Here is a 22,114-nt window from a genome sequence, read left to right as displayed (position 1 = left end):
TTTCCAAAGCTGCTGTTTCTAGTTATTCGTGGAGGCCTATGAATGCACTAAAAATCTAGAGAGCGGAAAGAACACATGCCTTTCCTCAGTATTCTGAGAAAAAACGTCTGTGTCTTACTCTATACATTCTGCAACCCTTAATGAACACTTCATTGGGTTAGAGTACATTTGTCCCTTTTTTTTTTCCAATTCATGTATGCCATAAGGTATCTCTTAGGCATCCGATAAGGTATTTTCACTTACAATTCAAAATCAAGCATCTGCAATGCAATGCTAAGGGTTATTACCTATTGGTAAGTTGTTAGGATCCACATACCGTTCCGGAAGACAAAACATGCTCCTCTTTTTTGAATTGTAATTGAAAAAAATTTTTGTAGTCTCTTCCACTCCCTAGAATGTGGATGTAGTTATATAAACTGAATAAATCCACCAAACAGAAGAATGCAAACTCTAGCAGTGACCCTAAACCTTAACCAGCAAGGCAGAGGAGATCTCAGACACTTGAATTAGTTGTACAATGGCCATTTTATTGTATTTATAATTGGACAAAGGAAAAAGGTGAGAAAATTAATTAAAAATCTTACTGTAGGTTTTTTGCCTTCTTTCAACAGTGTCTTCCTCCTGAGAACACCTTGAATAGTAACTGCTCCTGGATACAAATGAACAGCCAAATCTTCAGATTCTAGAGAGCTGAAAGGAGCATATGAAGATTTGTGTGAAAAACTATTTTTCCTAAAGTAGTTTTCCAGTCATTACCACAAACTAATGCAAACATCTGCATTTTAATTTAGAAATGTCAACTTTTTTGTTTATTGGACTTTATTGTGGAAAAAGACTTTGGCTGTGACAAGGAATTGCTGTTGTGAATTTACACTCACAAGCAGAAGTGATCAGAAAAATTAATTAGCCAAGCAGGTAATCCTTAATTAAAAAAAATTAAACTCAAGACAACTGAAATACAAGAACAATTAATTTTGAAAAGCAAACATTTGAAGTACATTCATACAGCTGCTGTATGTGTTAAAACCTCTCCTTCAGCCCTTGCAAGAAAGATTTGAGTATTTTTTTTGTTAGAAACACTGGAATCATTAGCACACCAAAACCAAAGCATAGCTCAAACATGCACAATCTTTAAAATATCTGAAGGCAAGAAGAGTGGGAAGGAGGAGTAATAAAGAGTAGAAACCGGAACCACAGCTTTAAGGTGTTTTAACACATCTGGTGCTGTACTAATCATCTACTCTACGTAGGATCTAAAAGCAATGGGCCAAAACAAATGCCAGGTACGGCACTGTGAAAAGAAAACTTAGTTTTATTAAAATTACAAAGCTGACTGGCTTACAAAACATTTTCAGTCAGAAAAAAAGATAACAGGAATCATTTCAGTAAACGTCAATCACAGTAGCTAACAAAATCACTGACCCCAGCAGCTTTCTAGAAAAGCCAAGAAATTGAACAGCACCTGAAATTCATTTTGAAGTAAGCCAGGATTTGCTGTTTCATCCATCCTAACATTCACGAACGTTCAAAGCAAACTAGAAATCTAGCAAACATTTTCATTGCTGCGCCTAGTGAGGATGATGATATGGAGACGATTTTTGACACTGATAGATGTGAACATGAGTTTAATTCAGTGAGACAATGCTTGCTTCTTAACACGGGAAAAGTTTCACAGTTAACGGCCATCTCTTTCCCAACTGCAGTGCCGAACAGCTGGAGACAGAATTTGCATTTTAATTAATCAGAATAATCAGTTATACTCTTGTCAGCTTGCAAATGATATTTTATGTAATAAATTTGGGCTGATTTTAATGCGTTACTCATTTTAGGCGTATCTCTGACTTCAGGGAATGGGGGAAAAGAAATTCAATACAGAACTGCCAGCAAAGAAAACATCTCGAACGCCATCCATTAGTGCAAGCAGCAGCTTTGTTGTCCATATGAGAAATGCCAACACTGCTACGCAGTGGCAAGCAGTAAAAAAGCTACCTCTGGTAAAACATCTTTAAGCCTTGATATAAAGATCCAATGGTTCAGAATTTGGATTTGCAAACCAGAATGAACAAAAGCCCTTATGGTGAAACAGATTAAGTCATAGAAGAAGAAAGCTTTAAGTCTGAAGGAAAAGGTCTCTACCTTTATTTTCACATGTAAGTTAGAAAGATAACATCAGAAAACACCCACTTAATTATTAAACCAAACCAAATCACCAACACCAGAGGGAAAGTCTGACACCTCTGTGTGCCGTGGGGATTGTACCTGCTGGCCTTCATGTGGCCTCGATAGCCATTTCGTGACACTCTTGTCCCCGGACCGAGAGAATGGTACAACCTGTTCCTGTTGGATTCCATTATAAATTGTATGTATTACATATACTTTTATTCACACAAACAGCACGACTGCTAAAACAGCACAGTATTTTTTTGTGTGTGTGCATATCACAAAGCACCTTCTTTCACACACAAAACAGGGTAATTTTATTTAGAAAAATGCATGCAGAGGTAGATACCATGGGTTTGTTATTTCATCAGATGTTCTCTTCGTCAGAACTCATCATACAGAAGTGTTTTATTGGCACTGAAGAACAATACACTTTGACAGCAAATTCTGCGTTTAGATCTTAGAGATTAAATCAGTGTAAAGGATCCACATTAATAAAACTTGTCTTTCAATTCTGACTTCAGCTGTTACTACAAAAAATGGTTTCAACTTCTATGATTATGCACACACACAAGCTGCTGGGCTGAAAGAAATCAAAGGCACTGTCAAAACATGCCTGACACCATTTAAAATATTGTTGTATTAAGTAACATTGAAATAAGTGAAGCAATATTTCAGTTCCGCAGTTCACACAAGCTTTAAAACTTTACCTATAAGCTTCACATTTTAGAGTCCTTAACCTGATCTATACCATTATCCCTAACCAGAGCTGTGTTCTCCATCTGCCTTTTGAATGCTGCTTTGCTTCATTGAACCTTGTTTTTCTGGAACAGATCCCTTCGTCGACTGAATTCCATTTAAGTCAACAGAAACACAGGCACTTTGTCCTCACCCCCTATTTTCAATCCATTTTTCTAGTTGCTTGTGTTATGCTGAAAGATTGGAAAGCAGCTCTAACTCTGCAAAGCAGGCAGTTAAATACAAGCCTATGAGAATTTTACAAGCATAATCGCCTACACAGTAAAAATCTAACAATCTGTCACCTGTGAGAGGGGTTTTGCATTAGCTGGAAAGCTGCTTATGCACGGACAGGGCAGTATTTCTCAGAATGGGAAACCTAAACAAGTAGCACTGTCATGTTTCAACCTGAACTCAGAATAGCACAGAGCAGGCAAGCGAGACGGGCTTGAAGATGGGATACAGTAAAGACCAGCAGCGTTAAACAAGAAGAACAGGGAGGGGGGTTGTTTGCTTTTGTTGTTTTGTTTTTTGAAACCAGATCAAACTATTGCCTTCGCTACAAGAAGAGTTATCAAAAAGATACTAATTAATTACCATCTACTAATCTATCCCAGAATATGTCTTTCAACATAACCGCTACCTTTGAATTCATAAGTATTTTTTTTAAAATATGTTCAAGATATAGACGAGTAAAAGAATAATTAAGATGAAGGAAAGAAAACTGTAATTTGAGCTGTGTATTTGTGCATACATATATTTTACATGCAAATGAAATACATTCTCTTCTTACCTTTAAGCTTGGGGGTTTTTTGCATAACAAGGAGGCTATATCACTCTTGGATTCGTGCTATTTCAGGGAAATCTATTCAGAGACACTCAGGATGACAACCAATGAGACTGAAGAGCTGTTACGTATACTGCCCTTAATGTGATATAACTGTCAGGACTTGGAATTAAATTGTCCTTCAAGTAATTTTGATTAGCCTAAATGGACACCCCAATGCCGAAAGCTATTTCTCAAGTTTCAGACCGTTTCTCTGTTGCACTTGAAAGCAATCAGTGAGTCTAATTCTCAGCCCTTCTGCATTTCCCACTTACAAACAACGGGAGGGTCAGGAAAACTGGGAATATTTGTTAGAATTCCTTCTGTTACCTGGGGAATCTGTGTGTGGAGTATCTAATTTCTTTCTCTTAGGCATATGATGCAGATTCAAGCCCCCTACCCAAAGATCCAGTTTCTAAATCACTGGGAAATACTGAATTCCCACTCACACTGCATAGGAAGTAATCGTTAATAACACTGAATGTATTCCAATCTTGCCAGTAGCTGTTAATTCCAGACAAACACTCCTCTGTCACTTGAAGACTCTTAGAAGAATGGACACCCACTGTAGAGATCAAAATTAGAGTCACACCCTTCTCTAGTTATCTTAAATGTTGACATTTGCATGTCAGTGTATTACCTATTGAATTACAAAACATGCTTCACCATCTTACAAACCAAAGAACAGACACAGGGTTGCTGGTGTGTCTCTAGGAACTTCACACATGATGTTTTGAATATCTGTAAGGAACCAATCCCTCTCCCTGGGAGCAGGCAAGAGAACTCACCCTGAAAAACAGGCAACTTCAGAGTTCTCAAAGAGCTCTCTCAGGAGAGAAGAAAGTACTGAAGGCAAGCGGAATTTGGAGGAGGTATCTTCTGACAAAATTGTTTGACGTGGAGCAAACCTTGCAACTGGGGAGAGTCTGGACCAGCCAGTTCTCATTAGGACAGGGATGAAAAAACTCCACCTCAGAAGTCCACGCAACGATCTGGAGTGTTACCATGAACTTAAGCCTGAGGCTTACTAAAACTATTCAGTTTCTTTTGCTGCTCTGAGTAAAAGCATTTAGTTCACCATTTTGTCTAAGGCTTTCCATATAACTTTTTAGCTTTGAGAAATAACCTGAAAATGGTTAATTCCATAAAGCAACAGGGAAGAAAAAGCAAGAAAACCTTGTGAATCTTGCAGGTTGCATCAAAAAGCACATAAAAGAGATTTTCTTTCTGTCGCAATTTTCTTTCTATGATTATGTGGACTGTTCTTATAGCTTACATGATAGAATCATAAGGGCATTTCCTCATGCATCTGTAGTCATATTTATAGGATGAGGTATCAAAGAATTCACCTTTGGCACATAGAGATTTTCAAAGGTTTCTTTCAAAAATTAACACAGAACTTGAACTGCTTCAATGAATTCAAGCAGTATAGGTTTGTGGTAAAAATTCCTGGCTATAAAGTTCTTTGACAAAAAAAAAATAATCTACAAAACATGTCATCAAAGCATGGTAGAAAAAGTCACCCATGGCAACTCTGAAGCTGATGGATTACCTGAAACTGAGTTATAGAAGCAAACTGCACACTGTATTGTGCACCTTACTCAGCTGTGGGAAGATGAAATTTCCACCTTTTATTATATTAAATTACAGCTGTTAGTCTTTTTCCACATTCTCAAACACAACACGGGAAAGGATTGAAGTGGTCAATGTCACCTGAGCACTTGCAGTATCGGATAAGGGGCAAGATGTTAATTCTGGACCACAAAACCAGACATTAGCAAGGGGCATTTCTGCATTTTTCCCGTGTAACACAAGGGCAAGTAACAAGTGAAGAGCAGGTGAGAGAGAGTGAACCAGGTGACTGTGTCAATGACAAGAACAAAGGGACTAAGAATGGATGAAATCTCAGGGAAAGTGAAAATGAAAAACAGATGGGTCACATAAATAGCATACACAGGACATACAAATACAGAAAACCAGAAAAATCATTTGAGGTTTAATGGTACTCTGGCTGAACTATTTAAAAGAATGGGTGCAATGAGTAAGCACCCAATGAGACAAAAGCCCTACTGACTACCACTGAGCAGAAGGTACTTCTCTGCTGCTTTAACAGAGCCCATGAACTTACTACAGTTTATTAATATTCTTACACACGGAAGATCTCTAGATCATTAAAATCAAGCACCATTTTCAGGACTGAGTTAAAGATTGTAAGTAGCAATGTCTGAATAGAGAAATGCAGGTTCTGAGCAGCAGTTTTTCTTACCTTTCAAATGCTGGCCACGAAGTCTCTTCACTGAGTTCAGAACCATCACTGCTGCCTTGAAAAAGATAAGAATGAACGATACTTTTATTTCATCATCCACAATCCATCTATTTCAATTATGTCTGCTTCTCCTCAAAATATTCAAGTTTAAATGTATAAAAACCACTTCACTAAAATACTACAATGAAAATACTTTGTGATTCGCTTCAGGAACTCCACAAACTGAGGCAGAGATTTGAAGGGACAGGGTCTAGGTGCACATTAAGTTGAAGAAAAGGAGCACTAATAATAATAAATAGAAAGGCATTTTCAAAATGTGAAGAACACCCTAAATGCAGATTTTTCTGATTAACACAACAAGCATTTAAAAAGAAAGGTCACTTTTTAAATAATTCCTTAGGAAGTCATATGTGGTCATAACACAGAGGTGCCAATTCACAGTACTGCAAACTCACTGCTGAATCTCCAATGTATCAGAAGGCTTTGCTGATGTGAGAAGCCTTGAACAACCTTTTAAAGCTATCTCCTGCTTACTGCATCAGACCACAACAGTATTTTTTCCTCCTGTGCTTCACAAAGTAATCCAATATTACTGCAAGTATTTTATTTTAAACACTGAAAGTTGAGGAAAAACGCAAAATCCCAAATATCTGATGCATCCACTTAGGGCAGGCCCATAAATAACATACTAACTTTACAATTCTAGTAAATACCATCAGCCTGAAAACTCATGTTTAAATACGCACAATAACACAAGGTAGTGTTATCTGTAACGTTGTTAAAAATCAGTAAATATGTCAGTATAGAAATGCTGTTAAAAACTCAGGATCTTCAGTTACTAACTGTCCTACAACCAACGTTTCAGCTGTTGCCTTGCTAGCTCTCCACCTTTCAGAGCAGACCAACTTCCCATGCCTGCTGCCATCCTTGCCCCCCATTTCAAGCCAACATGTGGGTTTGGCTCCTCAGTTTCAGCCTAATTCCATGTCAGCTACTGCTAAAAGCTCACCTTTCGGCACACTAACTTGACAGCTTGTTGGCTCTGCCTCCTGAATACCCGGCTATAAAAGAAAGAACTGATTCACAATGATTTTCAGACACACACACGCAAGCCCGAATCAATGCGCCTGACTTAAGGTTTTCCACCCAGAAACAAAGACTGAAAACGGGAACAAGTTCACTGTAGTTTTACACAGAAAATCAGCAGGGAACAGTGGTGTCCTAAAGAACAAAGCTAATCTGTACAAAGGTGAGTCTGGATACCCACTGAGTAAACACAGGGTAAAGATGGAGGCAATAAAAATTCACACACAGCAGGGGTAATTCCAGCCAAGAGCTGAACTGAAGTTCTCTCTGTGCAAAATCCAAGAGCAAATACAGGCGAGCAAATGCAACTTAGATGCTTCTTTTGCAAACATTAACTCAACATCCTCTTATTAACATGATCTCTAAGGGACAGTAGATAATTCGGTCTTGGTTTACCTTGAATTTTTCCCTAAAGGAAGGTCCTAACCTAGGTCACTCTAATATCACAATATAAGAGACTTGTATAGTAAAGAAGCTAAGGGACATACATAAAAGTGATGTTCCAGTGGAGATACTCGCTCCTATGCTAGGCATAAAGGTCTGCAAGAACGGGAGTACAATACTCTGGTGATGACTAATTATTTTCTAGAAGTGTCTAAGATTTTAGTAGTTACATTCTCAGATCATTGATCCTCAAGCATTCAACTGCTTAAAAGGTTACAGTAGCAGGTAGCTTGTCCATAAAATAAAAGAACAGTCACTTATACTTCTGTGGCTTATACTTCCTCTGTAGCTGTGACAACAATGTACCAAAGAGCACAGTTACTACAGTTGAGTAAGTATTTTTAATTCACATGACTGCACAAATCTAATCTATCAGCAGTCATTCTGGTGCCACAAGACAGGTGAGCAAAAAGTGACTAAAAAAATAATCAGAAGTTCTGTTCAGCACAGTTTACAGCTGACTGGCCTCATGGAAAATTAAGAGAATCTGTAGACTGAATGCCATAGTCCTACATGCTTCTAAACAAGAATACCACCAGACAGATCATGAAGTATCCCAGGCAAAACTGGAGTAACTAGTTGGAGTAACCTGTCTAGATAGAGCCTGCTGTTACAGTAGAAGTCTTTTCAAAATCCTAGAACAAACGTTGTAATTTTCTGGAAGAAACAACTGTCACTTAATGTTTTCAGCAAATCCTACATTAAATCACAGTGAAAAGCTCAATGACTGATTTTTTTTTTTTCATCCAAACAAAAACACAGCTGCACTCTCTGTAAGGCAATATACTAAGTCTTTTCAAATAAATAAGTAACATGGTTTGGGGTCCAAGAGACACAATCAGATATAACAGAATTCAGAGACAACTTTAAGCAGGTATTTTTGTAAGACCTCGCAGCTGTCTGTCTTTGAGGAAGACTGTAGTAGAGTATCTTGTAGTAAGATCTTAAAGTACTGTAATCCTTTTAGCAGATGGAATGATGATTAGGAAGGTAGGTTTCAAGTATGATGATATCTCAGGAAAGGGAATCCAGCATCCTGGACAGTTGTGAAGACAAGAGTGAGTTTCTTGAGCCATCTAAACACCAAGGAGCACAAGTGAGGGAATGGCACGACTAGGAAGTGATTAACTGATGCTACTATCAGGTGCACTCGTGTCACCGTAAAGCACAGACTGCATGACTAAGCAAATGTAATAGCCCAGTATGGCAGCTCCTAAACTGTGTCTAAGAAGGCCTGATCCAGACCTGTCTAAACAGAGGGTCTCTCCTATTTGTTTCTATAGGTTATGAATCTACTTATGTATTTTGTAATAACTCCGGCTCAAAGGGACCTTAGGAAGTCATCTGGTCCAACATTCTAGTGAGAACAAGCCTAACTTGGTGATCAGATTGCTGAGGGCTTCATCTAGTCATGTTCCTCAAGGAGTCTTGAAAATATAGTCTACAGTCTCTCTGAGCAGCCTGTTACTGTGCTTCACCACCTGCATGTGAAAAATGTTTTCCTTGCAGGTTAATTGAAATTTTCCATGTTGCTACTTGAAGCAGTCTGTGCTGCAAAATGCAGCAGTAATTCCTGTTTACCCTAGTCATCCAGCCAACACTGAAGTTATTAGGGACACTTAGAATCTGATTTATTTCCTTATTACTGCATAGATTTAGCTTTATATTAACAAAAAGTGCAACTTTAGTATGACTGCGGCTCTACTTGAGGCCCACCTGACAGAAACCCACATTAGAATCCCTGAACAGTCCTGTATTACAAAGTCATTTTTTGATATTTAAAGTAGGCTGATACATTAAAATTTTATATGAAATGACATTTTGATGGCAACTGAATTAGCTTTGCTAAAAAAGTTATATTTCAAACCCTGTAACTAAGTACTCTACAGAAAGATTTAAAAGCTAGTGTTGCTTTCTAAAAATGCAAAATAATCTAGAGCAGAAGAGCTGAAATCTCACATTTCAGAAAGTGATAATCCTTGTTACAGTACCAGTACAGTTACAAAAATTAAATTAACTTGAGGGATTTATAAACAAAGTTTCATTTAAAGAGTTCAAGCTATACAGAAATTGCCAATTACACTTTTAAAAGCAATGTTAATTTGGAAAAAAGTGGGCCAAACATCACAGCTATTGATTTAATATCTATATTGATGCCTACACAGGTTTTAAGAAATAGTAACAAAAACCTGGAAAAGGTTGAATTTTAGCATTTGACTAGCCCTCTAACATCTATATAGTGCGTCTTGTAATAGGATTTTTTAGATTCTAACAAACTTTAGAAGATTTTTTTTCCGCAACAAACGTTCTGATTCTAAAAAAACCCTCTTTCCCCAAAAGCAAAAGGATATACATTACATCCCTCTCTCCCAAAACAAAACAGAGGTGAAAGGAACTGGTTTTACCTTAATAAAAGTTAGATGTCTAGCCAAATTCTGTTTAAACATTAAGTGCACTATTTGACTATCACCTCAACTGGAAATATTTCATTCAGTCAGTCCTTTAAAAATATATCACCTTCTTAAATTCTTCTCAAGTATGTACTCAATATTTGAGTTTTTCCAACAACCTCAAGTAGGTCTTCAGGTTAAACTTAATAACAAATCCTAAGCAGTATAAGCCTTCTCTATTAAGTAATGTTATACACAAGTTTTGGCTTTATATAAGGAGACACTTGACACAAACCACTATCCTCCTGGTTTTCTGTGCTGCTAATAAAATTTAAAATTTCTTGTACAGGATTAAAAAAAACAAACAAAAACAAAACAAAAAAACCCCAGAGTTGTGTTTATCTTTGCTAGATAACATGAAGGCTTTTTCCTATCTTGGGGATAACAGCAATTGGCAATTACTTCTTGTTCGCTGTGCTGATGATTATCTGAGAAGCTTCAGGATTGTTTACATACAACTGTAGTGTTGCAGCTGAATACAGATATGAATTTTCTGGTTTCGTTTGTAGGTGTGCATATACGTATGTCTATGCTACAGCCACACAAGCAGCGTGAGGCTGCGTTCCTAGTTATGTGATAGGGAATGCCTACACCATTGCATACCCATTCCCCCCTGGTCACGGCATCTACTCATTGCTGAAAGTCTGAGGATATTGAACATTTAACACAGGCTTCCTTTATCCAGAAGTTAGTCCCCAAAGTTAAACAGGTGTTAATATAAACAAACCAACCCCAAAGAGTTTAAAAAGTATTCAGACTCAAAATTCTTTCCCCTTCTCAAATCTGTAGCTGACACTCTCTTGGCTCCAGTCACACAGTCTGACCTGACAGAGCTCGAAGTTCTAACGTGAAAACACAAAAAATTGCTCAAGAGGCCTGAACACCAATTGCTGTAGTACAAAAAACCCAACTAACATCATGGAGATGGACTCCATGCCCTGAAAGTTATGTTCTGCCTTGTTGAGCCTATGACCACACTGAAAAACCTCATACGTATTTTAACTAGTTCATTACCATTTAACTGTTGTACAGTAAAGTTTAAATAGCTCAACTTTGACTAGCTAGTTAACCAAATAAGAAAAGTGTGAAGGCTGGCAAATGAGTCGAGCAATATGATGCCAGAGAACAGGCATTAATTTTTAATACCATCACTGATAATGAGTTCCATTGTGAAAAACTAACCCAAGCAAACAACCAAATGGATAAAGATGAGGAAGGAACAGGGAGGTTGTACAACAGCATTAATCACAAAATACCCATAGTACATGCCTTGGACTGAGCAATACTAATAAGGACAGCAGAAGAAATGGGGTACTAGAATTCCTGTATACCCCTCTCCTCCTCTCAAATGGAGGCCCCTACACGTGCATTTTTAACCTGAAATATTATACAGCTTTTGTATTAACCCTATCACTAATAAAGCAGTAGTTCACAACAGCAAAACAGGGTACCCACATTTAGGGCAGGAGACAGGCATCTATATACCCATTTAAATGGAATATTAAAAAAAGAACAACCAACATATTTCTTCTGCCCGAAACCCTACCATAACTTTGATCTTCTGATGCAGACTGCTGATGACTCAGAGTCCTAAACACCCAAACAACATACTATAGGGTAAGGAATCAAATAAACATTGGCTGTGTATAGTTCTTCCCTACTGTATGGGCTGCCAAAAACCTGAAAGTAAATGCATATACTGTATACCTACACCTATACTTCATTTATTTAAAGAGAAATATAATCCCTTGTAGAATTCAAGTACTTCAAGATGGTGACTTAATAGAGGAATTCATTAAAATGCTGATATTCTTATACGCATTTTATGCCAGTTCAGGTTTGAAAACATACTGTTCTTACAAAGGCACTTTCTTACATTAATCCACAATGATTCAAAATACCCTTCTTTGACTCTGCAGTATTAATTTCTCTGACTGCATTAGAATAAAGGCTCAAGTTATTCTCAAGCAATTGGAGCACACAAATGAAGGCAAATGTTCAAGAGCCATAGTTTTTCCACAGCTTTCATCCATATCATCATAGGTTTGGAAAAATAAGTGGAAAAAAAGAAATAGTTTGAGAAAGAAAACACTGCTAGTTAGAACAGAAATTGCATCCAACACCACAACAAACATAATCCATTAACATGTTTTCTTTGAGTTTTTAAACACCTAAAATTACATTCTCAATTTCAGCCCAGTATTTCTGTGTTCATACCTCAACATCTATTCTTAAGTGCACCCTTAAAAAAAAAAGCCTCCTAAGCAAACGTACTTTGCATCCCATACATTAAGTGCTGTAAGAGGAGAAAGGCCAAATATATGAAAAGAGGGGTCTATTTTACACTGTTCTATTACCTCTAGGATTATTTGGACAATTAGCCATTGTGAACAAATTCAACTTCAGAAAAGAAATTCAGTAACGCAGCTGAGCCAAATTATAAAAAATGTTGGAAATCCCAAACTTCTGAAAACATCAACGAAGCAAGCTGAACATTGCTGCAAAGATACTTAGGAGTACACTTAAGCAAGAAAAGAATACTTTAAAAGTATAAGGATATCAAGGAGTATTAGAAAACCAAGCATTCTTAAGAAAAAATCTTACGAATATAAAGGAAGTTTCATGCTATTTGAGTGGAACCACGATCTAGTAAAAACATCTTAATTTATGCTAGTTTTAGGTGAGGAGGTGACAACAGGCAAATACATGCAGGAGAACAGCTGGTAAGAGTGTGCAGGTGGTTCCTCCAACTCAGCCAAGAGCAATGCTTGGACCCCAGAAGGGCAAACTCACTCTTCTTCTTGAGAGAGTACATACAGTGACCTCACCAAAACAGAGGGACTGCAGAACAAGATGATCTTGTAGCTTTAGGACTTACTGATAGCAAGCACTTGAGGTTCTCAATGAACTTACACTGCAAAGTAAAAGCATCTGTCCCAGTTTACTTAAAGCAGATATTCTGGATTGTCTGCACAAAACATTTTCAGGAGCATTAATCTGCCTGTATCTTTAGGTATTATCTGTCAAAAGTCTCTCTGCAGTCAACAGAAATAAAGTGGGGTTTTAAGGACACAGGTCATATAACTTCTTTTTAGCCACCCACCTAAGAATGAAGTCAATCATATCCTTGATGATCTTAATTCTCTGTGTAATTATAAAGACCTCCAAATGACTAATTCAAATGCAGCTGTCTAAACTATGAATGTTTAAAACTTAGAAGAGACTATTTCCTCTTCTTACATTCCTGAATTCAAGAAAACATTTCCCATCTGATATTGTATATACGACTGGTCAAGTGTTTCTTTCTTCTAATTAGGATAGCCTTGGCACTGCTGGAAAAACATTTCTCACTTTTGTTCAGATAACAAGCACCTATGCTATAAAGCAAAATGGCAACAGAACCAGATGTACATCTCCCTTACTCCAGCAGAATATATGACCGTCTGCTGAACACAGTCTCATACTTCTAGGAACCAGAAATGTTTTGGCCCAAGTACAAGAACTTTATATAACAGGGGTTATATCTCTAATTTTTTATTTTATTTTAGTTCCAGGTCTTTGCAGAATGCATTGAATGGACACAGTCAGCCTCCAGACCCTGAAATTAAGAAAAGAATCTGATAAAGATCACTGACCGTGGCTGTTACCTTACAGACAGGCCTGTTTTCAGGAAATCCCATACCTGGCTCACTTTCTGCCTTGCTGCTGCTTTACAAATCGTTCATTGGAAGGAAAAATACCCACTTAATATATCCTTCCTATCTGAAAGATTAATTACATTGATGTAAAAGTTTTGGTACACTATGCACCATTGCCAGAATGGATCATCAGTCTTTCCCAGCACAACACAATCAAAATTATCCATCATCACCTGAACGTGTGTTTTTAGTTTAGATACACACGCACTGGCTGGATTAACTGCTCAGTTTTAACATGCTTACAGGCAGAACGGTTTCCTCCAGTCATGAATCTCACACCTAGTGATGATGCTCTGACTGACCTCTATCACAGCCTGAAAGCTTCTATCACAGGGGTAACTGAAGAAATCCAAGTGGATGAGTCCTGATGTATCTGAAGCAGTTGGTGTGTTCAGTGGAAAAAGAAACACTATTCCTCATGAGGAAAGGCTGCCAGAGCTGAGCCTGTTCAGCCTGGGAAAGAGAAGACTGAGAAGGGATCTCATCAACATCTGCAAATATCTTTAGGGCGAGTGTCAGGAGGACTGGCCGGGCTCTTTTCAGTGGTGCCCAGCGACAGGACAAGCGGCAGCAGGCACAAACTGAAGCACAGCAAGTTCCTTCTGAATAGGAGGAAGAACTTCTTTATTTGAAGGGTGACAGAGCACTGGAACAGGCTGCCCAGAGAGGCTGCGGAGCCTCCAATGGAGACACTCAAAACCTGCCTGGATGTGACCCTGTGCAACCTGCTCTGGGTGAACCTGCTTTAGCGGAGGATTGGACTAGATGGTCTCCAGAGGTCCCTTCCAACCCCGACCAGTCTGTGAACTCAGACATGAGGCCTGATAAAAAAATGCATAAATTCACACGCTCTAACGATTCAGATAAGGCATCATAACGATACACCACTACATACAAACATCCTGTAGACCCTCACTACTGTTACATTGCTGCTTTTTTGATATTTGATGTAGAGGTGGATTATACCCAGTCCTCCACTATGAAAGGATTGGGAAGGTGTGAACACCTCTGAGCCCTCAAAACCCAAGAGTGATTTTAAGTAGTATTGCAGTCATCTTGAAGTCATATTCAAGGTGCTGACATACCAGAAACACTGTGTATGTTTTGAAGAAGGGTCATTTATCCAAAAAGTTAAGTCCCATATAGGCTTATATCTAAGAAAAGGTAGTCCTGTTTCTAGAGTTACAGGTTTAAATCCACTTTTATGGGCAAGGTAAGGAATAACACTCTTTTCAGTACACACATTCAGAAGAAGTTTTCTTGACCGTCTTTTGAAGTTGTGTTGTAGAATACTGTAAACCTCCTCTCTGCTGCAGTGACTACTATTTCCAAATCCTGAGTAAACAGACTACTTCAAACATGATGGAGGAACTTAGCAACTTCAATCAACTTCCTTAAATCCTGCTGAAGCAGCAGTACAGAATGCCAGACAACTTAAATTTCCAAGAATTCTTCAGTAATAGATACTGCAAGCCTCCAGAATTTACTCTCTTCCTCCATATGTACTTCTAGCACCTCTTTCACACCTTTTGTGTAATTGCAAATTTCATAATCAAGAAGTAGCAAAAATAATAATGGTGCTAGACTGTCAAAACAGTGATAAAACTGAAGTATTTGAGTATGGGGAGGCTGGAGGTGGAAAAGAATGGGAGAGGGGAAGTTCTAGCCACAATTGCTGATCTTACACAGATTGCATAAGGTTGTTGTTTTACAAGTGATTTATAAAAGTCTTCTAAAGTGGCAATTCTGTTCCAGCTTGTAAGGATGACTACATCAAGTCCATAAGGTCATGCCTGAGCTAAGCAAGAGAACAGAGTTGAAAAATTCAGAGATGAGACGAAGTAGGAAAAACCCTGTATTCTCCAAAATGTCTAGATGGTGACTGGTTCTTAATTGTACCTCATGAAAAATTGCTTGTCAGCTCTGGCAAACCTTCCCTGCTAGGCTCTAATGGAGGTAAATAAATAATTTACCCTGGAAAAAAGGACCAACTGCAGAGAAGCTTCTTAGATATGTAGATAGAAAACATCAGTAAAAAAATTGCACTAGGAAAAGGCTAATGCTACGTCTCAACAAAGGTGACAAAAATTTGATTCTCCTGTACTGTGCAATCCCTGAGAAAGCAGTCTGTCTGTATGCTGATGAGAAGTATCACTCCTGCTGGATAATTTGGAAACAGCAAACTTTGCCATAGCAGAGAACTTGTAGAAACAGAGACAGGCAATGCACATTTAACAGTGGAAGCTGTCCGATGTGAAGAAATTCAAACTACTTTGGACTAAGCTACTTCCACAGCTTTACTTATTAACGTTGGGTTTTTTTTTTTAATTATTGCCTCCACATATTTGACTTTTTCCACATGAAAAATATATTTAACTTTTGCTCAGAATATAGCCTTCTCCTCAAGAAAATACATGAGCAGCTCCCGAAAACAGAGTAACTTGAAACTGTGTGACCTTGTTTCTCTCCGCGAGGGCTAAAAAAGAAAACTTCTTTTAAAATTAAGTTATCCAAAGAAACGCACAGCACTACAGAAATCTTTCATTACCATAAATGCATAAAAACTGAACACTGTTCAGTTCCATCAAGCTAGTAACTCTGAGAAAAAGGACTGTGATAGAGGTTCCATATTGCAATCCTGGCTGCAGTTAGGGGGATCTGAGAGGCACTGGCCCTGCCCTCCCTTCTCTCCAAGGATCTGTGCACAACAGGGAACAAGAGCAACTGCCATCACATAAGGAACTCAGGAAGCAGAAGTTCTCAAAAGAAGAATACCCTAAATATTTGAAAATAAATAACTTAACAGTATGAAGTAGATTCTGACATTATGTAGTATCTGAATGTTAAATTGCTATCTAGCCCTGACAAAAGTGAGTATTTAGAAATTATGCTCTTAAAGATTGTCAGCAATTTACAGTTCTCACTGTCAATTCAATATGGCATTTTAAATCTAAATCCTACCACAAGACATTTTTAATTTGGATTGATCTGGGGGGGGAGACTAGGAAGGAAAAAAAAAAAAAAAAAGAAGAGGAGTATCATCAGAGGTTGTATTGTTAAAGGGGATAAAAATAAATCTGGTTTTTTATTATTTATCAGTTCATACTGCATAAATTATGCTGCCCTTCACCTAGATTTCTCAAATTTGTTCTAAAATAGAATTAGTATTTCAGAATAGTACTGCTGCTTGTACAATCACCAACTAATCGTGTTAAAATCTTTATTAAAAGACCATGTACTGCCTGGGTACGTTTACATTTCCTACCTATTGAAATTCCACTAGAAAGGGTGGAGCTCTCTGCCTGCCCTCGGGATGGGACATGAGGCTCCATGACGCTGTCATCCAGTAGGTGCCTTGGTCCTGCGTTGGGGAATGTTGCACTTTTAAATTCAGCCGTATTCATTTTGTGTATGAAACTAGAAATGAACAAGGATAAAACCGTTACAATGTTATCTTTGATACATTTCATAAACTGTTGCTTTAACATCCTGAACGACTGCGGTGTATTCCAAATACCAAACTAAATCACAGCTCATCACAAGCAAGTGTGCACAAACTATATTATCGATAGGAACTGCTAGTCTTAAAACTGCACAGCACTCTTGGAGCGAAGTCAGCAGTACTTTATAAAGTACTTTCAACATCATAAGGTATTTTTGTCTTACGGTAACGCAACCGAACTTCAGAATTGCATTCTAGCTCATTAAAGGTAAACTTACACAATGTAAGTTAAGAGATTAATTACTGAATAGCTACAATTGTGCATTTTGAAAAGATGACAAGGGAACTGATGATATAATGATCAAGATATTAATTAGGAGTACACCTTTAAAGAAAAAAACCTGAAGCCATTGCTATACAAAGTTACATCAAAGTCTACAAAAGAGTTCTCACTATAAAAATACCAATAAAGTAATTATTGGTAAAAGTAATAAAGTAATAAAGAAAAATATTCAAAATTGTTTGAATTTGAAACAATTACACTGGCATTGAGTTGCTATATGTGATAGTTTTGTAATTCAAAAAGCCTATTTTAGCTAATTCATTAGCTATTCTTATCATGTTAACAGCTGCACAGTCTTCCTACTTTGACTAACTCTCTTTGGTTGGGATACTACCGTTATAGTTCTGAGCTTGCTCTCTTGCCACAAATCGGTCTCTAAGTGAAGTACCGTGCACAAATCATGCTACTTTTTAAAAGCAAAGCTTTTGTATTGAAAGATGATACATCACAAAGCTTAGGGCTTTCAGGTTAAATAAAATGCTGACTTGTATCCCAGACTGTGACACTTCCTATGTCCATGTGGTATCAGGTTCCTAGGCGAAGGGGGTGTTGGTGGTAGCAAGGCTCCTTCAGCTGCAACATTTTTCCGTCCACTTTGTGGAGACGCTCCAACTTCAGAGCCTGGGAACAAAAAAGACATTACGCCCAAGTAACTTTAGAATTACCTTCAGGGTTACTTGCCAGAAAATTGTGGAGGAGTTGCACAAAACTTCCTAACTCAGTTTGTGAGAGAGGGCCTGTAATAAAACTCATTGATGTACTCATATTGATAATTTAAAAACCCATACTTTATGGGTTTTGCACAGGATTAAAAATAAAGATACTTATTTCAAATAGATCAACTAGTTAAAAGTATTTTGTAAGTCCTAAAGTTTGCTTCATTAGCTATATTGGCATTAAACAGGTCCCACTGATTCTACATTTTGAAACTCCTGCCTTCAACCACTTTTGGCATTGATCAAAAATAATCTACGTTTTTGGAAGCATATTATACCATGAAAAGTTTAGATGAAGGCCCTTCTGTCTAGACGCAACAAAGAATGAATATTTAATAGCTTTTCACCCCAAATGACACTACAAGTTAGTGCCACAATACATACAAGAAACTAAAAAACCGACTCAATTCCTTGGAAGAATTTCTTAACAGATCACCTTTAGACTTTTTATTACAAATACACAGTGTTTATACTTCACACTTCTTTATTAGCCTCAGGCAAATATTTTCCATGCTTGCAACTGAAAAATAATGCATTTGACAACCTCAAGTCTTTGCACATTTATTAAGCATTTACCTACTAAATCTTCTCTGGAAGCAGCAGAGTGGGGGGTGCTGGTCCCTGGTTCTATCTTTAACGAAAGTCTGCATTAAAGAAGCATTAAAAATTACTTTATCAGGAAACAGAAGCATATAAAAGTAAGTTTTTGAAAGATTATTTTTTTAAATTTACAATTGAAGGCTGCCTGTTTCTATAATTGCAAGAAACACTATAAAGTTAATACAAACTGTGCATAGTTATCTTTAGCACGCGTTATTTTCAAACTTTTTATTAAAAAAAAAAAGTGGAAAACCCCCTACTACTGCAACAGGGCCCAATATTCAAAAAGTGACATGCTAGGGCATAATGCAGCAAATGAGTTTTTTGCTTTGGTTCATATAGACAGGACAGGTTTGTAATACCATGCTGAAAGAGGACCATACTCAACACCAAAACCTTGGCTACAATACAGAGCCTCTTCTGCACCAGGCACAGCCAGCCACCAGCAGCCAAACAGCTGGTTTGTAAGTCCTAAAGGTCGCTGCATTAGCTATATTGGCATTGAACAGGTCCCACTGATTCTAGAGGCTGCCATCTTCACCCTCTGTGAGCAAAAGCTCGATGTGACAAAGTCACACTGTGGAAGGAGCAGGGGAAGAGGCCATTGCTCTGCCTTGGCACCACCTTCCAGAGCAAACATCAGCCACACATAAGCCAGGACCTACACAGCCTGGGGACGGCTAGCAGGTATCAGACACTCAGCAAGAATACCACCAGCATGAAAAATAGCAAGAATAAAAAGCATACAACTGCTCCCCCTACCTTTACTCAAATAGTTACACTTACTACACTTCACCATTTAAATTTTCCTACGAAGTGTACTAGTGTTCCAGGCCAAGTCTTTTGTATTTACTGGTCTAAAAGTCAAAAGCCTTCTTTGGCATTTTGGAAAATACATTATCAACTTGACTGCATCCATAATTAAAGCTTCTTCTACAACAGGCGTTTCCAACAGTACCACTAAGATGGCAGACTCCAGGAGCAGAGAACTCCAGGAAGATCAAGCATATCTTGTCCACACAGTTTGCAGAACTGGAATCTTTGAAATTAGCAGAGTTGGAAAAGCATCTACATCATTTTGGGGAGAAAAAGTTTGAAGTTTGACAGCTCTTCTCCCTCCCATTCCCAGACAACTTAGCAATGATTTATTAAATTTTTTAAATTTAATTTTTTAAAATGAAATAAAATCCACTAGGAAGAAAAACATGTATCCAGGTCACAATGGCTGTTCTCTAAATCTTTACCTCCCCTTCTTAGTGGATAAAAAGTAAAATAGTTATTTATAGTAAGAGTAGTTCTTCAAAATACACTCCTCCCTCATAAAAAAAACCAAACCAGTTTGGAGACACATAAAATAAATGGGTGTAAAACCAGACTTTCTGAATGGCAGTTATGTTGCCGCATTATGTGCGATTGTCTCCATTCACTTCCCTGTTGTCAAACCAGGGCTTGTACAGGATGAAGACAACAGAGCTCCTTCAGCAATAAAATTTCCACTAGCAGTTTAGTCCTATCTAGTGAAAGCAGAGTAAAGTGGAGCATGGAATTCATGAAAACAATATGCCGCTAAGAAGCAGGCACTGCAGTTAATAAACCTAGGTTTGTTTGAGGGGTTTGGAGTTGTTTTTTTTAACTCAAACGTTTAACTGCAAAGCTTTTACTCTCAGTGATAAGCAAGCAGTATTTTCAAAATCAAGCTATAGTACATTTCAGCAAAAAAGGTAAGCTGGATGCTTGCGTATGAACAGGCAGAGAACAATTTACAAATCTTAGAAGGGAAGCCGAGTGTCGGAGCACTTGTTAACTGTTCTTTGACATAAATTGAAGGGTCCCCATTTGCTGCCTTTTAGTAAATCCCAAGTTAGGGTTATTAAATGGTGAAGTGTATCCATTCCTCTATGTGCATACCCTGCCCACCATTCGAACATAGCTACACAAGCAACCAATACAACACAACCGAGCTGACAAACTTCCCGGGTGGGCAGGATGGGAACGGGTGGGGAACGTCCTCAAGCGCACCAGCCAATGGACAAAAACTTTCTTCATATGCAACAGATTTGCTTGAGGTTTTTTTCCTATCCTCAGGGCTTGTTCCTTTCTCTTGCCAGAGATTTCCATTCCCTAGTTTTGCTGGATGCCGAGTCACTTAATACAGTAACAATCTTTTAATTAAGGAAGTCAAACCCCCTGTTTCAAATGGGCGGGGACATAGGTGGACAGTAACTCCCAAAAATCAAGTATTTACATTTTACACTGTATATAACCTAATCAAAAATATAAATGAAAGTAAAAAATATACATGAAAGTAAAAGCCTTAAGTCACCCTCAGTAAGAATTTGGGACCAGACTCACAGATGACTTCATTCCCATGAAAAATGACATAAGCTATCTTCAATTATGGGATACATCTTATTGACTGAACAGTACTGTGTGTGAACCAAAAGTACAGAGCCTTCATTAATGAACACCTGAAGAGGTGTGCAGATCAAATCAGCAGACATGAAAGCTAGGAAATAAGCCCTCCAGCATGCTGAAAATTGTCTTGAGTACAGGACCTTGCCGGAACCTTACTACTTGCAACTAGTGCATCTGAGATGCATAGTCCCCCAATACAAATGCAATTTTAAAAGCAACAGGCTCTGTATTACAAAAGTTATTTTGTAATGAGCTACAGCCAGTTACAGCATTTCACATACTTACTTGTAATTGTCATCTTCTACAAACTTTTGTAGTTCTTCTATGTACTGAACTGAGTTTAAATATTTTTGGACATGAGGCAACAGAGGAATATCTGGAGAACAGACGACATTCATTATCACTGTACCATTCATGGCTAAGCCAAGTTATTTTCCAGAATCTATTTAAACAGAATCATATCTCTTGCCTTTTTACATGAGATGGAGGTACAAACTACAGTCCCTACTGATGCTGAGATTTTTGTCCTTCATAGCAATTCCCATGCGTTGAGCTGACACTCCCCACATCATGAAGCCAGGTATGTATCCCCCTAGAACAGCTCTGCTTATCAGAGCACATGTAAGGGAAAAGTGAGAGAGCATCCCTGGCCAAACCGAGGGTCCAAACCTGGAACCTGGAGGTTTGTACCTGAGGACTCCTTCACAGCCCACTTTCTCATTACATTGAGCTTTCAGTGAAGCCACAATCCCATGCTAATTCACATTCCACCATCAAAAACACAGCCTTATGACTTCACTAGAAGAGGACTGTGAGGGAGACCATCTTTGAAGAAAAAATACATTATCTGATCTATGAACAGAACTATAAATGTCCAAAAGACAAGCTGAGCGTATTTTATTATCTCTGGTAAAACTACTACTCCAAAAG

At 38.0% G+C, this 22,114-nt stretch overlaps 1 protein-coding gene across 7 annotated transcripts in view; it reads right to left on the bottom strand.

The window, feature by feature from the left end:
• RALGPS2 (Ral GEF with PH domain and SH3 binding motif 2) overlaps positions 1 to 22,114 on the bottom strand; it is a 135,872-nt gene that overhangs the window by 18,881 nt on the left and 94,877 nt on the right. For 6 of the 7 annotated variants that reach the window (XM_040609964.1, XM_040609961.1, XM_040609960.1 and 3 more), the window contains 7 exons: positions 21,470 to 21,560; positions 18,746 to 18,813; positions 17,939 to 18,074; positions 16,934 to 17,085; positions 5,991 to 6,045; positions 2,260 to 2,337; positions 585 to 690 (listed from right to left, as the gene is read on the bottom strand). In XM_040609964.1, the coding sequence (XP_040465898.1) occupies positions 585 to 690; positions 2,260 to 2,337; positions 5,991 to 6,045; positions 16,934 to 17,085; positions 17,939 to 18,074; positions 18,746 to 18,813; positions 21,470 to 21,560 (686 nt within the window). The remainder of the gene's footprint in view (positions 1 to 584; positions 691 to 2,259; positions 2,338 to 5,990; positions 6,046 to 16,933; positions 17,086 to 17,938; positions 18,075 to 18,745; positions 18,814 to 21,469; positions 21,561 to 22,114) is intronic. The other variant, XM_040609967.1, reaches the window with a different exon arrangement.

The sequence above is a fragment of the Falco naumanni genome, chromosome 11 (genome assembly GCF_017639655.2).
Source record: "Falco naumanni isolate bFalNau1 chromosome 11, bFalNau1.pat, whole genome shotgun sequence".
Classification (NCBI taxonomy): domain Eukaryota; kingdom Metazoa; phylum Chordata; class Aves; order Falconiformes; family Falconidae; genus Falco; species Falco naumanni.
Note: the sequence above shows the minus strand (reverse complement) of the source record. Positions and strands in the feature narration are given on the sequence as shown.